At 36.1% G+C, this 15,842-nt stretch overlaps 4 protein-coding genes across 6 annotated transcripts; 3 read left to right on the top strand and 1 right to left on the bottom strand.

The window, feature by feature from the left end:
- The first annotated feature begins 778 nt into the window (after positions 1–778).
- On the top strand, positions 779–3,116 carry LOC105177694 (salicylic acid-binding protein 2-like). Its single transcript, XM_088885106.1, has 2 exons — positions 779–1,225; positions 2,557–3,116. The coding sequence occupies exons 1-2, from the start codon at positions 854–856 to the stop codon at positions 2,977–2,979; spliced, it is 795 nt and encodes a 264-aa protein (XP_088741232.1). The 5' UTR covers positions 779–853; the 3' UTR covers positions 2,980–3,116.
- Positions 3,117–4,445: 1,329 nt separating this feature from the next.
- On the top strand, positions 4,446–7,257 carry LOC105177695 (salicylic acid-binding protein 2). The gene is made up of 3 exons (XM_011100930.3): positions 4,446–4,817; positions 6,598–6,735; positions 6,837–7,257. Exons 1-3 carry the CDS (start codon positions 4,446–4,448, stop codon positions 7,119–7,121), a joined length of 795 nt encoding a protein of 264 aa, XP_011099232.1. The 3' UTR covers positions 7,122–7,257.
- LOC105177755 (golgin) lies at positions 6,524–12,785 on the bottom strand. 3 transcript variants are annotated; one of them, XM_088885102.1, is made up of 12 exons: positions 12,644–12,785; positions 12,468–12,530; positions 12,312–12,359; positions 12,105–12,203; positions 11,694–11,780; positions 11,020–11,610; positions 9,876–10,361; positions 9,173–9,234; positions 8,989–9,091; positions 8,783–8,862; positions 8,289–8,605; positions 6,524–8,096 (listed from the first exon to the last, which is right to left on the bottom strand). In XM_088885102.1, exons 1-11 carry the CDS (start codon positions 12,707–12,709, stop codon positions 8,299–8,301), a joined length of 1,992 nt encoding a protein of 663 aa, XP_088741228.1. In that variant the 5' UTR covers positions 12,710–12,785; the 3' UTR covers positions 6,524–8,096; positions 8,289–8,298. The 3 variants fall into 3 exon arrangements, with proteins under 3 accessions (XP_088741228.1, XP_011099304.2, XP_088741229.1); XM_011101002.3 differs by having other exon boundaries at positions 8,303–8,605; XM_088885103.1 differs by lacking the exons at positions 12,468–12,530; positions 12,644–12,785 and having other exon boundaries at positions 8,303–8,605; positions 11,684–11,780; positions 12,312–12,353.
- A 517-nt stretch (positions 12,786–13,302) lies between these two features.
- On the top strand, positions 13,303–15,820 carry LOC105177757 (Pentatricopeptide repeat (PPR) superfamily protein). The gene is made up of 2 exons (XM_020699030.2): positions 13,303–14,038; positions 14,171–15,820. The coding sequence occupies exons 1-2, from the start codon at positions 13,303–13,305 to the stop codon at positions 15,430–15,432; spliced, it is 1,998 nt and encodes a 665-aa protein (XP_020554689.1). The 3' UTR covers positions 15,433–15,820.
- Positions 15,821–15,842: the final 22 nt, after the last annotated feature.

Here is a 15,842-nt window from a genome sequence, read left to right as displayed (position 1 = left end):
AATATTGGCAATTTGATTCGGGATAAGGGTCGAGGAGGACCACTTTGCCTTTGCTGCTATAAGAACAGAGACCCGCCTGACATGAAACTTGGTATGAAAACAGAACTGCTTTTTTCCTTGCATCATTTCCTTACCAAGCATCATGTCACGGCTTACGTCAGGTTGGTGAGTTTTTGTTTCGGGAATATAAAATCTCAATCCGATTCGTTTTAAAAAAGAAGAGGAGAAATGGCAGTCAACCAAGCGAAATTTGTCACGTTTTTGGACAAATGTGAATACATTACGGGAATATAAAAGCTACCGTCCAGTGCGCCACACCATATAGTAATGAAGGCAAATATTATAATGGAAATTAGGTGAGGGATCCAATGAGCTAACTCCGCGTATGATGAAGACGCTGATGCTTGATGCCTATGATTTGTAAAGTAATTCATTAAAGATTGTCTCGATCTTGGAATATAATATTTTACTTTAATTATTAATATTTACACAATATAAAAACAAAAATAATAGAGACGATAAATTATAATTTATCTTAAAATAATATTTCATCCCATCTGAAAGCAAATAAAAAGATACCACCACAACATATATCAAATTATTCTCAGATCTGAAAACAATTGCAAACATAATGTGGTTTTCCCACTACATATTTTTCAATTTTCTCTTTCTACTTTTACCAGACACGACTTATTATAAAAAAAAAAAAAAAAGTGGACTCAAAGCAGCCTCAATCATGATTTCCCACTTGTATTGGCGCTATATATACACAACTAAAGATGCCCCATCTACATCATAATTGCTGAAACATTTCTTACTGACCATCCGCCGCTGCAACAAAAATTTCTTACTAATGGCAGATGCAAAGCAACAGGTTCATATTGTTCTAGTACATGGCGCCTGCCATGGGGCTTGGTGTTGGTACAAGCTGAAGCCGCTGCTAGAGGCGGCCGGCCACCGCGTGTCGGCCTTTGACCTCGCTGCCTCCGGAATTGACACGAGGAATCTGGAGGAGCTCCGCACATTTGAGCACTACTCGCAGCCGCTACTGGATTTTATGGCCTCACTTCCGCCGGAGGAGAAGGTGCTTCTGCTCGGGCACAGTCTCGGTGGAATGAATATTGCACTTGCGATGGAGAGGTACCCTGAGAAGATTAAGGTTGCTGTTTTCCTAACAGCTGTGATGCCTGATTGCGGCGATGATCCATCCTACGTTTTGAAACAGGTATATCTCATCATAATGAATCTTGAATTTCTGGTGCTGTTTCGCAAACTAGTTCGTTTTTTGTATTTAATTATTACAGGCTATTTTAATTTCAAATTGGGTTTTTATTTCAAATCTCGTTGAATCTAACCCAATTCTATGACCTAATATTCCTAGGATCTTGTTTATTGGGGGAAAAAAATTCGGATCTAACATTGTTTTAAAATTCACAAGAAGACGAATGGGTTTGGATGAGATATAGACGATCTAAAAATATTTCAAGATTTAATAAATGTTATGTAATATTTAATAATTCTTTTTTGAAAATATGTTTATAAAATTTAAAATTAAATACAAAGAGTTCACAGGATCTTTTATAGAAAGTAATATGTTTTATAACTTATTTTATTCAATATATTTCAACACTTATTTTTAGAATAAATATTTAATATTTATAAATTTCCAAACATCTTATAAAATACACAAGCTAGTAAAACCTTTTATCTAAGCAGCTAAATATCCCTCTAGTATTTTCAATATGTGTACACTTAATTATACATTAATTTTGCTATTAAATGTAAAACTTTGTGGCTCAAGTTTCTTAATTTTGTATTTATTTTCTGGGCAAATGATTTATTTAATCATAGCAGTAATTTAATAGCAGTAGTGGGTAAAGGGTCACATCAAATTTTCTAAACATTTACGTATTCTAACTTAATGGAAAAAGACATGTAAGTCAACAAGTCCTTGCTTGGATGTTGTTATATATTCTACGTACCTTTAATTGTATATATTGTTTGCTTCTTTGTGTGGAATATATTAATTAATTAAAAATATTGATATATTGAATTAGTATTTAATTTTGTATATAGGTAATGTAGCAATGAATTATATAAAAATATTATCTTTTCAAAAAGAAGAAGAAACATCCAGAAAACTCCAGAAAATGGACCATCAATTAAATTGACTAGACAAATTTTAGGAAGAAAATAGAATTCGGTTCATTTATCTTTTGGAAATATCTACATATTGACTCTTCTACATTTGGAGTTATGGTTGTTAATTTTCATCTTTTTTTTCTTCTCAAAATTGATAATGAGAAGTGAAGTTTCTGGTGAAAAATATTTACTTATTTTTTTCCAAAAACAAATTTGTAGTTGTTATTAGGGGGAAATTACAATTGCGGTTTTATAAGTACACGGTTGACATTTTAGGTCCATATGAATTTACTTTTGCAATTTGATCCTATAAATTTTTTTGAAATCCCAAAATGAGGATAAATTCCTCCAATCTTGCAAGAAAATCGCATGTTCTGTGCATATTAACTAATCATCTTCGTTTTTGACTGGAAGTCCATAGAGGTAAAGGGAGATGATGATTGGTTAGACGCAGAATTCAAACCCTTCGGTCCCCCGGAGGAGAATCTAACTTCAGCATTCTTTGGCCCCAATTTCACCGCCAACAAACTGTACAACCATTGTTCTCCCGAGGATGTTGCACTAGGAATTATGTTGGCAAGGCCATGCTGTATGTTTGTCAATGATTGGGCGAAGCAGAGTCCATTCACAGAAGAAAGGTATGGGTCAGTGAAGAGGGTTTTCATAGTGTGCCCGGAGGATCAGGCCATTTCCCTACAGTTCCAGCGCTGGCAAATTGAGACCTGCGGAGCGGACCAAGTCAAAGTAATCGAGAATTCTGATCACATGCCTATGCTCTCAAAGCCACAAGAGCTCTCCCAGTGCCTACTTGAGATTATTGCTCATTATTATGCTTAATTCATTCCTTCCTCTACTTAATTACTTTCTGGAATTTATTACGGATGTCTATGGCTTTTGCTGCTTCGTGTTCGTGCAATTCATGTGCTACTGTTTGTTTGTGGGAATAAAATAAACTCTTGTCTTTTTTTTACTAAGTATTTTGTTGTCAAATGGAAGCCACGTGCGAATCTAGTAGTCATAATGAATCGATCGGTTCAAATCGTGGGTCTAATTAAGATTAGCAATATTTGACAGCTAATTCTTGTAGACAAACCCTTAATTATGATTGGAGTTTAGCTGGAAAAAAAAAAAAGCACAGAACCATGTGATCTGCTCCAGCTTCACTTCATCATTCCGCTGATTCTGGACCGGATCAGATTTTGTGTTGTAAGAGTTATTGCATTTCTTATTCTATTCTACAGATATACATTAGCTGTATTAAATCTTTTACAGAATAAATAAATATATGACATATCATCCTCACACACATAACTTATATATATTATTAAATGGAATAAAAAGTAGAATAAAATTTGGAACAAAACTCAATCAGACCCTCAATCATCCACTTGTGAAAAACCTGCTTTTCTCATAATAGACCAAGTAATCAGCACAACGACTACCCCCAAGTTCTGTGACAATAGACTGCCTTGAACTTCCCTCAGCAACACAAACTTCTTAATCTTAAATATGGATGAAATTCTCCAATCCATTATTCTTAACTTGAAAAATACCTTAATTCTCCATAATATTCCGCCGTCGTACTTCACCCTTTGCAGGAATGTGGAGGAATAATTAGTTCTGACACTCAAGGACCAAAAAATAGAGAGGAGCAGGCGTGGTGGTTGACCCCTGCTAGATATGGAGGTTGACCAATCAAATTGACTGGAAAAGGGTGAAAATTATCAAATTTTTAAAGTTACAAAACTAAATTGCAAAAACTTTATAAAGTTACAATATTTTCTCATTCATAACTCAAGGTATTACTTAATATTTTTATTATTATACAATGTATTTTTAATTTTCCCTATTCATGTTGGTGCTGTGAAGGGTGAATCCGTGGTGACACAAATACAACTACAGATTGGATTGTGAAAATAAGAATTTAATTTAGGAAAAACTTTCACTATACTTCTTAGAATTCTACGGTCTTTTATTATTTATATGTATTGAATTTTTTGATTAATTACAAAAATATAAATAATTTTCACATTGTATCTCATAAAATTATGTATGCGAGAATCGCGTGCCTCCATTGTTAGTCTTCGAAAACAAATTCAAACTTTTGTACAACTTTCAATACACACCCACTTATTTTGCAATTTCTCTATTTATTTTTACCAAACACGACAAATAAAAGTTTAAAAGAAAAATGATTCCAGAAGCAACCACAATCATGATTTCCCACTTCTCTTGGCGCTATAAATACATACAAGTAAAGATGTCCCATGCACAAATTATAGTTGCAGAAAAATTTCTTACTAATGGCGGATGCGAAGAAACAGGTTCATATTGTTCTAGTACATGGGGCCTGCCATGGGGCATGGTGTTGGTACAAGCTGAAGCCGCTGCTAGAGGCGGCCGGCCACCGCGTGACGGCCTTTGATCTCGCCGCCTCCGGAATTGACACGAGGAAGCTGGAGGAGCTCCGCTCATTTGAGGACTACTCGCAGCCGCTATTGGATTTTATGGCCTCACTTCCGCCGGAGGAGAAGGTGGTTCTGGTCGGACACAGTCTCGGTGAAATGAACATTGCCCTTGCGATGGAGAGGTATCCTGAGAAGATTAAGGTTGCTGTTTTCTTAACAGCTGTGATGCCTGATTGCAAACATGATCCATCCTACGTTTTGAACCAGGTACATCTTATCATAGTGAATCCTGAATTTCTGGTACTGTTTCCCAAGCTACTTCGTTTTTTTGTATTTAATTATAGAAGCTATTTCAATTTCGTATTTGATTTTTTATTTCAGATTTTGTTGAATCTAACCCAATTCCTATGACCTAGTATTCCTATGATCTTATTTAGTGAACATCATAAAAAAGAGAAAATCGGATCTGACATTGTTTTAAAAAATTCACAAGAATACCAAGAATGGGTTTGGAAGAGATAAGACATTCTAAAAATATTTTAAGATTTATAAGATGTTATATAATATTTATTAAGTCTTTTCTGAAAATAAATTTAAAATTAAAATATATGAAGAGTTTACAGTATCTTTTAAGTATAGTAATATGTTTATAACTTATTTTTATTTTATTCAATATATTTCAACAACTTATTTGTTGAAAAAATATCTAATATTTTATAAACTTTAAAGCATCTTATAAAATCGGAAATTTTGTAAAATATTTGATCTAAGTATAGCTAAGTATACCTTTAGTATCAGACACAGTATATGTACACTTAATTATACATTAATTCTACTATTAATATAAAATTCTTGATTGAGTTTCTTAATTTTGTATTTATTTTCTCCATGAGTAACTTATTTAATTTTATTGTAGCAGTGATTTAATAGCAGAAGTATGAGTTAAAAAGGTCACATCAGATTGTTTGGAGACATATTCTAACTATATAGAAAAAGACATTGGCCTGACCTGAACAGTAAGGATGAAGCATTGCAATCAAAAGATTTTGAGTTTGAATTTCGCGAATATGAGTAAATAGTCTATTTTTAATAGTATGTTTTGTTTGTTTGTTTGCTTAATTCGAATATATTTGTTAATTTTAAAAATATTTATGTACTAAATTAGTGTTTAAATTTATATTTATTAATATAATAATAAACAGTATTAAAACTAAAATTATAAAATATAATTTCTTTTTGGACAGCAAATAATTATCTTTTGAAAAAGAAGAAGCATCCACAAAACTCCAGAAAGGTCTATCAATTGAAGTGATTTGACAACATTTTTAGGTAGAAAGAAAACCGAAGAAAAAGGCATCAATAATGGTGTACCAATTATTGAAATCCAGACCTAATTTGCGTCCAGAACTTATCTTTTCGAAGTATCTACGTATTGACTTTTCTGCCTTTGGTTGGTGGCTGTTCGATTTTCTGTTTTTCCACTTAAATACTTCTTTTAGTTCCGTAATTTTAAGTTACTCGATATTTTAGTTCTTTAAGTTTTTAGAATATCGTCTTAATTATATATATTTTTATATTTCGCGATTTCGGTCTTTTTCTTTCACCGAAGTTTACGCTTCTTGCTGGAAAAATGCATATGCATCTCATATGACCTTTTAAAATTTGAGTTACTGTTCTTATTGACTCATTTTTGTCCTTTAAATTTATAGATTAACGTTTTGGTCATGTATCATTTTAAATTTTTGAGATTTCAATTTATTTATTTTTTGCCATAACTCACCTTTCTTGCAAGTAGAGATAAACTCTGGCAAGAAAATGCATTTCATCTTTTTTTTTTCTGTTTCCCAAAAACAAGTTTGTAGTTGTTATTAGCGGGAAATTGAATACATGAATTCCAAATGAAGTATGAAATTGTTTCTTTATTTGATTAATTAATTGAATCAAGACATGTTTAAATACGATGAGCAGGAAAATGAGGTACGAAATGATTTTATTCTCTTACTTTGATAAAATTCCATATCAATTAATCTTTCTTTTTAACTGGAAGTCCGTGGAGACAAAGCCGGCAGATGAATGGTTAGATGCTGAATTCAAACCCTTCGGTCCTCCGGAGGAGAATCTAACTTCAGCGTTCTTTGGCCCCAAGTACACCGCCTCCAAACTTTACAACAATTGTTCTCCCGAGGTACATTAATCTCTTTAATTTCCTTAATCCTAATATTTTGTTCTACTAAACAGCATATATTAATTATTACATAGAATACTGATGGTGTGTGTGTGTGGCAGGATGTTGCATTAGGAATTATGTTGGCAAGGCCATGCTGTATGTTTATTAATGATTTGGCGAAGAAGAGTCCATTCTCAGAAGAAAGGTACGGGTCAGTGAAGAGGGTTTTCATAGTGTGCCCAGAGGATCAGGCCATTCCCCTAAAGTTCCAGCGCTGGCAGATCGAGACCTGTGGGGTGGACCAAGTTAAAGAAATAGAGAATTCGGATCACATGCCTATGCTCTCGAAGCCAAGAGAGCTCTGCCAGTGTCTGCTTGAGATTATTGCAGATTATTATGCTTAATTAACTCCTTCCTACTAAATCTGCTTTCCCAGAATTTACTACGGATGTCTATGGCTATTAATGCTTCGTTTTCGTGCAACTCATGTCCTACTGTCTGTTTATGGGAATAAAATAAGCTTTCTCTTTTTTCTAGGAATTATGTTGTCAAAATGGAGTTCACGTGCAATCTAATCATAATGAATCAATGGGTTCAAATCAGAAATGTTTCACAGCTATTTCTCGTAAACAAACCCTAATTAATTATTCTTGGTGTTTATCTGGAGAAAGTGCATAACCATTTGATCTGCTCCAGCTTCTCTTCATCATTCGGATTATTTTTACAATCATGCCAACTTTATTTATTATATATGAATTAACAATTACACATTCAATTTTTTTTTAACAGTGTTCTGTATTTTAATAATATAAATGACAGATATTTGTAAAAAAGTTAAATATACGAGATATGCTAATTGAAATAAAATTTATTATCTTTCGACAAAAAATTAAATTATTATTATTATTATTATTAAATGACAAGTGTAATATTAAGCAAAAAAAATAGTATCTCTGTAATTATGAGGGCAAAATGATCTTTAATAAATTAGGCTTGTTTTAAAAGAAATTTTTCCCAAATACTACTGAATTTAGATTATAGCTGTTTTCACTGTTTTTACAAACAACAGCTATTTTTGGTTTTGCTACAACTTTCAATTCTTTCTATAAAAATCATTTTTCCAAAGCAAAATTTTTCAAGGCACTCTCTTAATTTTGTTAATAGAGCAGGTAATGAGCACGACAAGAATCATGAAGCAAGGTTGTTCAGTGAGTCAAGAAGTCCAGACTTTACCTCATTTACTTTGTGCTCCATCAACTGTCGTTTTGATTATAGATGCGTCATAAAGGAAACGGTAATGTAAGCACCTTGAAGACCATGGATTGAATGAGCTTTCCAAAGTTCATTGCTTAAAGCAGAGCTCCTCGAAACTCGTCAAACTGCAATAAGAGGCCAAACATTTTAGCAATAGGAATTGCAGGTGACTCTAATCAGTAGCAAACTCATGAGAGCGGTCAGCCAATAAGATACATTTTCAATCTACAATAGGTAAGAAGTTTGACAGTATTGTGAAAATGAGAGCATTGAACTGCACAAACTGAGACGAGCATTTGCAAAAGACAAATACTAACAGACAATGGCTCACCGCCGCAGAAGCACTTGTGGGTTGTAGGGAAATAAATTCTTTTGGTTAAGTCTGTTGATGGATGTTCTCAACGAAACCAAACAATCCCTAGCAGCTACAAATGACAGTCTATAATTTTTGTAGCCCTTTCTGCCATGTGCATGACCTTCATTACACTGCTCAAGTGATGATATTCTGCCATCCTTCAAATCTGTAGAGTCTATTAAAACTCGTTGCCTCTTTGGACATAATTGATTTAAACCTTCTTCAACTCCCGGAAATTTGATAAATAAGCTCCATGAATTGCAAACAATCCGTAGTGACCTGGCAGCAATAATGCGAAGTCAAAACAGCAAGAGTGAAAAATGAGAAGTTAAATCAGCACGAAGCTTCACTAAAGAAAGATCCATGACATCTATAACTTGATGCTTTGGCTACACTGGAGGTCCTCACAGAGTAGAAGGGAAGATATGCAAGATAAAGGAAATTCCAAATATAAACCTCAAGAGGTATTCAGCGCAGCTGGATCCTGTATCTTTTGAGATGAGATAGTCAAGAAGAACTTGATGATCATAGTGTATCTGTAGGAAAGTACAATGCAGAAACCTTTTACTGTGTCTGCAACCAAATATGCTAATGAAACAAGGAACTCACTAGAGCACAGCAAGAAAAGTGGTGGCTAGATTCCCTTTCTGCAAAGGTATTACCTCAGCCAGAAATAGATGGAACAGATTTATAGGATTAAACAAGTCAGAAGCAATAAAGAGGGGCCGATCCTTTGCTTCAGCAAGAGGCTCGTTTTTAATAGTCCTGCAGAAAGTAAAAAATGTCCATGAGAAACGCCTCAATAAACACTTTAAAGGCCATGTAACAAAGTTTAGCATTACTTACTGATGCTCCAAATAAAATGGTAGACGGAACAGTTGCAAGAGCATTTCAAATAAGATATCATCCTACAACTCAAAATGTGTAATGAGTGAGAAAGAATTAAATGCATAAGTACTCATAAGAAAGCAACAAACAAAAAGGAAACACATTAAAACCATGGATCAAGTGTAAGACAAAACCCACATTACTTCGGTCCAGTAAAATATTTAAGAACTCTAATTGATGCTTCATTAAGGGCAAATGGGAACTACACTTAATTCAACTTTCACTGTGAACGCATGAGAGCATCCTCGTCCTCACTTCCCAGGACTAACAACAAGGGCTGTTCAAACATGCAGAGAGATATCGGAATAATGATGTCTGATCCTGCCACTGTTACACTACACACCAACATGTCCATTAGGACTTAGGAGGAAAGCTTACCTTCTCTCTTTCCAGCTGGCCATGAAATTTCATTAACTATTCAAGCAAATTTTGAAAAGTAATTTAACATTTAAGTTATAGATTGCTATTTTTTTGCTTTTCTGGAAACACAAAGAAACGCTCCTAAATGCAAGAATAGTGCCTTTAAATCACCACAATCCATCAGCAGAAGCAATTAAGAGTAACCAGGAAAATATTCAACAAAGGCCCAAGAAAGGTTAGCTGATAAACAGAAGAAATTCAAGAATGACTCCCATGAGAACATAAGAGAATGAGAACAAACCTCATGCATAAATAGCCGAAGGAAGGATAATGTAAATCTCACACATCGTTCAAAATAGAATTCATCATTAGCACTAATATCAACAGGAATGTGAGCTTGAAGCCACTTATCGAGCTCTATTAAACCTTTACTTTTAGTGCAACATTGCGGATCCCAGTTCAGCTCCCCAGTCCAATAATGCTTCAGATTTTCACATAGACATTGCGGTTCACCAGGACTTCTTTTACAACTAGCCAAATTTAGGGAACACTTCAAGAAAAGAAATACAGTCAGCCTTTGCAAATGACGAGATAACATACTTTGTTTTCCTGGATCAGAGATGCTTGTGCAGAATGGTGACCCGTCCAAAAGGCCATCTTGATCAAGCTTAACTCCAGATATAGGTTGCATTAGTACATCTTCAAAGTACATGTGGACTAGATGCATCCATGTCATGAGTACAGTTTGCTCAATGTGGATGCTAGAACTAAGCTTGACCATTAGCATCTGTTTATTCCATATCTATCAGATTAGTCAAAGTAATAGATCTTTGATTAACAGAAATATAGCAGCGAACATAAAGCAGGTCCCAGAAGATACCATCACAATGACTAGCAATGAAATTAAAGCTTTTACATTAACAAACGACCGTTTACTTGTGACTCTTTCATGCACCAATAGTTTAAAGAAAATACTAAAAGCAACAAGAGGTATTTTGCCTGATATATATCAAGATATCTTTTCATTTAACTAGCACAGAGGAAGAACATCATATACTTCAATATTTTGTCAACTTAACAATGTTCAATTAAGCCAACAAAGACGAGAGCCAATCCGAACCAAGCACTCATGATAGCAGCAATTAATATTAGAGAAGCTATAAGCGTGAGCGGATTAAAGTATTAACCTTAGAAATTACGCAAGGCTCATTAGATCCATTTTCATCTAGGTTCAGACATATTTGGCTAGGGAAGTGAAACAATGAATAGACTGCTAAGGCTGCTAACAAAAAACAAAGCGAATTTTCAACTGATATCTGGCCTAGCGTGCAATTCAGAAGCTCATTCACACACATAACCATCAGTCAAACTATATAAGTATGATTCATTTGTGATAAACGACATTCAGCTATAGTTTCTATACATTAGCTAGGAGAGTTATTTACCAGTGTTTTATGTCTCAAATAATGAGAGATACGATCATGATGAGTAGTTTGAAGCTCAGAGTGGCACCAGGCTGTGAGCTTGGGAACAAGGTTGATGATTTTGCAAATAACTGGTGAAAAACCATCTCCATCTTCTAGAAAACTACATTGCCCGACCAAAGAACAGAGAAACTGAATGAGATTTCCAAAGAACATTGTTGCTTCTCTCGGTTGGATATCCTTTCTTTGTAGTAAAACATCTTTGGGAGAGCCTTTCGGAGCTTCAATATTATGACTAAGATAGATCTCGTTCAATACATCCCAGGGTAAATTTAACATAGAAGAGCTGATAGAATCTAGGTAAGTTTTCATGACTTTGTCATCAAAATCTTGCTTTAGATATTTCAGTATGTTATGTAAAACTTGAAAAATAGCAGCCACCACAAACCAATTTGCACTTTTCAGTTTCAGCTTCAAGAAAGATCTAGTGGACAGATCACAATCTAAATATCTGGTTCCCAATGCATCAGATTCTGAAGATGTAAGACTGTTACAAATTGCCAATTCCAAGCAAAGACACAACAAATGCATGAAATCATCCCAACTCCTATCCTGCAAGAAAACATTATTCTTTGAATCAGAACATACAAGAGATGAGAAACTGTGGGGATAGTATGGTGCCTACAGGAACATACTGATGCAAGGACAAACTTGGAGATGGCAACAAGAGTGTTCCCAACCAAGTGCTGAGCATATTGAATGTTGATAGCAAGCAAAAGCATCTGCAAAAAAAATGGGCAAATGCTAATGTCTGAGAAATGAATCCAAGCTTAGATCTAAATGAAAGCATATAAACCCAAATTCAGGTGAATAACCCTTTATATATCTACTTCAAAATGAGCAGACTTATTTCATACGTGATTCCCCCAGATGAGTGGATAAACTGATTGGGAGTTTGCAATCAGCGAATTATAGGTTAATGCAAAAGGGCGATCTCTTGGCAAATTAAACACCATATGGTACATACAGATGGTAAAAGTTCGACAACAGTGCAAATTATCTGTGAGGCAGCAAATCATGGTTTAAGCAGGACAAGAAAGTTTTACCAAGTCACCAATGATCTTGGCCAAACAATGCCGATTGTCCAAATACGAGGTTGCTGAAACCGAACATGCCCTGTCATCAACAGATTCTGCCGATAGCTCCTGCTAACAAACTCTTTCTTCTCACATTAGGGAAATTAGAAATTTCTTAAAGAAGAAAAGAACTTCCTTTAGAGTGTGTGGAGTAGTTGATAGACAGAAAGTACGAACCTCATCAGAATCAAATTCATTCGTCCACTGCTTAACTTGGCTAAAAACCTAAAGTTGGAAAAAGAGAATAAAGCTTCAATATTTCAGAAGAACGAAAAGCGAAACAAAGAGAAAAATATAGTTCAATGATGATTTCGCAAGAATTAGTAGCAAAACCTGCGATAGAGCGCTTAGAAGGTCCCTTTCGGTTTCTTCAGTTAAAGAATCGGCCGCGAGATTCTGCAAAATGTTAAAAACAAGGCGGAATAACTGAAGAAACATAAAGGAAAAAGATGAATTAAAATAGTGAATAGCAAAGAAGAAACGGGGAAAAGGGTAGTTGAAATGGTTACGTAAAAGGGATGGAGGGATTCGTCGAGGAAGCGGCAGAGACGTAGGTATTCTGGCCGAGGGCTCATTATCCGCCGATCGTTTGCCCCTCGTAATTATGGCTGAGCAAGGGTTTCTATCTTATATTTGTATTATTTGTGACAAAGATTTTTGGTCCCTGGCGAGTTGCGAATGTTTAGAATTGTATAACCCTCGCGAAGCTATGACGTAACAACTTCCCTATCTAAAATCAGAAAATAGGAGTTCAAGATTGGGTTTGGCTGTTGCTATTTCTATGAGAACTCACATCAGTTCTGGGCTCAGCCGACATCACCACTCCTATCATGGTTATTTCTGATTTCTGAATATAAGTATCCAGAGGGGTGGAGTTGCTCCCAATTCAATCGAAAATATTCATTTTGAAGTTTGGGATAAGAGAGTATTTACATGGATAAGTTGAAGTGATAAGCAAGATTATCTTGATCGAGAGAGAGAAAAGAGAACTTCAAATTCATTGAAGTATTTTTGGAATTTCTAACACATGTTCTATCATTCTTAAGAAAAGGTTAAAACAATTTAATATCAGAATGACTGCAGAAAGTAGAGAGGACTCTTCTCTATTGATTTTATTTGCGACTGTGGAGGGAAGCAGATAGTTGAAAAGAGAAGCGGAAGAATTTTTATGCCACCAGTACGACCGCAAAGAGCTTCTTCCATAGCAACCCTTCTCATCCAGAAATGCGCCGCCACAACCTCCCTCCGGGAAGCACGTCAACTCCACGCCGTTCTCCTTACCTCCGAACTTTCCCCAACTCAATCTCCGTTATTCATACACAACAACCTCCTCTCAATGTACGCCCGTTGCGGGTCTTTCGTGGACTCTCAACTCTTGTTCGACAAAATGCCTCGGAGAAATGTTGTGTCTTACAACGCCCTGATATCCGCCTATTCTCGTAGTCCTCATCATGCCCATGTGGCATTTCGGGTGTTTGATCATTTGGAGAGTGAGAGCCTCGCACCAAATGGGTTGACCATTACGAGCCTTTTGCAGGCTGCTGCTGGACTTGAAGATCCGGTAGTCGGCTCTTCACTGCATGCCCTGTGCGTGAAAATCGGATTCTTGGATAATGTCCGCGTTCAGACATCTTTACTTGGGATGTATTCGAATTGTGGGGATGTGGGTTGTGCTAAGAAAGTGTTCTCCGACATGGTGGATAAAGATGCCATAGCATGGAACTCGATTATTTCAGGGTGTATGAAGAATGGCAAAGTATTTGAAAGTCCTGAACTTTTTCAGAATATGTTGAGGAATGGGATTAATCCAACCCAATTTACGTACTCATTGGTGTTGAATGCATGTGCTAAATCAGAAGATTATGATAGCGGGAAATGTGTCCATGCCCAAGTGCTTTTATCCGGTACATGCATTGATTTGCCTCTGCAGAACTCACTGCTTGATATGTATTGTAGCTGCGGTGACACCCACACAGCATTTAATGTCTTTTTGAGAATTGAGAATCCTGATTTGGTTTCCTGGAACTCAATGATAGGTGGGTATTCAGAGAACGGAGATGGAGACAAGGCAATGGATATGTTTGTACAACTGAGGCGAGTATCTTCTTTGAAACCCGACGAGTATACGTTGGCAGCTGTTATTTCTGGTACAAGTGGATTTCCAGCTTGTGATTATGGAAAGCCGCTCCATGCTCAAACTGAGAGAACAGGACTTGCTAGGAGTGTGTATGTTGGGAGCACACTCATTTCTATGTACTTTGGCAATGATGACTCTGTGTCATCTCAAAAGATTTTCGATTCTTTTCTGCATAAAGATGCTGTTCTTTGGACAGACATAATTGCTGGGCATGTCAGAATAGGTGACGGCGAGGGCGCATTGAGATTCTTCCATGAAATGTCCAAGGAAGGTTGGGATCTAGATAACTTCACCCTTAGTAGTGCCTTAAGTGCATGCGCTGACCTTGTGACTCTAAGACAAGGGGAGATGATTCATTGTCTGGCTGTGAAGACGGGAAATGTTGCTGAAGTTTGCGTGTGCAGCAGTCTGGTTGATATGTATGCCAAAAATGGGGAACTCGAAGCTGCAATGGATACTTTTTCTTGCCTGCCTAAGTGTGATTTAATGTGCTGGAACTCAATGCTTACAGGATATGGTAACCATGGAAAGCCTGAGGAAGCTTTTCAAATTTTCTTTAAGATGCTAAAGCATGGCCTGAGACCAGATCAAGTTACATTTCTCTCTCTTCTAGCTGCCTGTAGCCATTGTGGCCTGGTGGAGAAATGTAGGCTTTTTTGGAATTATATGAAGGAATATGGTTTGAAACCAGGACCGAAGCATTATTCTTGCATGATAAGTTTGTTGAGTCGAGCTGGATTATGGGAGGAAGCTGAGGAAATTATTATTGAATCACCTTTTGTAGATGGCTATCTGGAACTATGGAGAACTGTATTGAGCTCCTGTCTTAAGAGTGGCAATTTGGAAGTAGGGATCCATGCTGCTGAACAGATTTTAAACATTAATGCAGAAGACTGTGCTTCAAGTATACTGCTAACAAAACTATATGCTGTAGCCGGGAGGTGGAATGATGTTTCAGAGGTGCGGAGAAGGATAAGAAAATTAATGTTGGAAAAAGACCCTGGTCTAAGCTGGATTGAGGTCAGAAATAGTGTCCATGTGTTCTCTTCAGGAGATCCATCGCACCTGCAAAATGCTGAAATGCAGGATGAGTTGAGAAAGCTGTTGGGGAACTTAGTTCCAGAAGCAGTAGAGAACATTACATCATGGAGCTCCAGTTAGCAAAGACGAGACACTGATGAAGGGAATAAGGATGTTGGTTGAGAAAGCACCTCCGAGTTCAGAAATAACAGCTCCACCTTTAGGCGAGTAGAAATCACCTCTCATGTTCGAAACACTGTGCCAACTATTTCACTGGCATACTAAAAAATTCAGAGATTCTTTGGTTGCATTGCCCCTTCAAAGATAAGTTAACATGTTTTGAAACGAAGATTCATGCTAAAGGAATTAGGACATTTCTGGACAAGTTTCGACCATTGTCTTGTCAAGGAAAACATAATACTGGTCAAGATTCGGAGTGGCTTTAGGATTTGGGGTCTCTGCAAGATTACTGCCCTTAAATGTTACAAAAACTTGAACCTTATAATTGTTGTTGACATTTTCCATATAATATGGTGCAAAATATAGGTTTC

Source organism: Sesamum indicum, linkage group LG9, assembly GCF_026168435.1.
Source record: "Sesamum indicum cultivar Baizhima isolate 11 linkage group LG9, ASM2616843v1, whole genome shotgun sequence".
Lineage (NCBI taxonomy): Eukaryota > Viridiplantae > Streptophyta > Magnoliopsida > Lamiales > Pedaliaceae > Sesamum > Sesamum indicum.
This window is presented reverse-complemented; position numbering and strand designations above follow the sequence as displayed.

Excerpts from the sequence above, each read along its gene's own strand:
- LOC105177694 (XM_088885106.1), top strand. The coding sequence starts at position 854 with ATGGCAGATGCAAAGCAACAGGTTCATATTGTTCTAGTACATGGCGCC. Across the intron at positions 1,226-2,556 it reads CATCCTACGTTTTGAAACAG|TCCATAGAGGTAAAGGGAGA; the intron begins GTATATCTCATC and ends TTTGACTGGAAG.
- LOC105177695 (XM_011100930.3), top strand. The coding sequence starts at position 4,446 with ATGGCGGATGCGAAGAAACAGGTTCATATTGTTCTAGTACATGGGGCC. Across the intron at positions 4,818-6,597 it reads CATCCTACGTTTTGAACCAG|TCCGTGGAGACAAAGCCGGC; the intron begins GTACATCTTATC and ends TTTAACTGGAAG. Across the intron at positions 6,736-6,836 it reads ACAACAATTGTTCTCCCGAG|GATGTTGCATTAGGAATTAT; the intron begins GTACATTAATCT and ends TGTGTGTGGCAG.
- LOC105177755 (XM_011101002.3), bottom strand. The coding sequence starts at position 12,709 with ATGAGCCCTCGGCCAGAATACCTACGTCTCTGCCGCTTCCTCGACGAA. Across the intron at positions 12,360-12,467 it reads TTCTAAGCGCTCTATCGCAG|GTTTTTAGCCAAGTTAAGCA; the intron begins GTTTTGCTACTA and ends TTCCAACTTTAG. Across the intron at positions 8,097-8,302 it reads CCACAAGTGCTTCTGCGGCG|TTTGACGAGTTTCGAGGAGC; the intron begins GTGAGCCATTGT and ends CTCTTATTGCAG.
- LOC105177757 (XM_020699030.2), top strand. The coding sequence starts at position 13,303 with ATGCCACCAGTACGACCGCAAAGAGCTTCTTCCATAGCAACCCTTCTC. Across the intron at positions 14,039-14,170 it reads TGCCCAAGTGCTTTTATCCG|GTGGGTATTCAGAGAACGGA; the intron begins GTACATGCATTG and ends ACTCAATGATAG.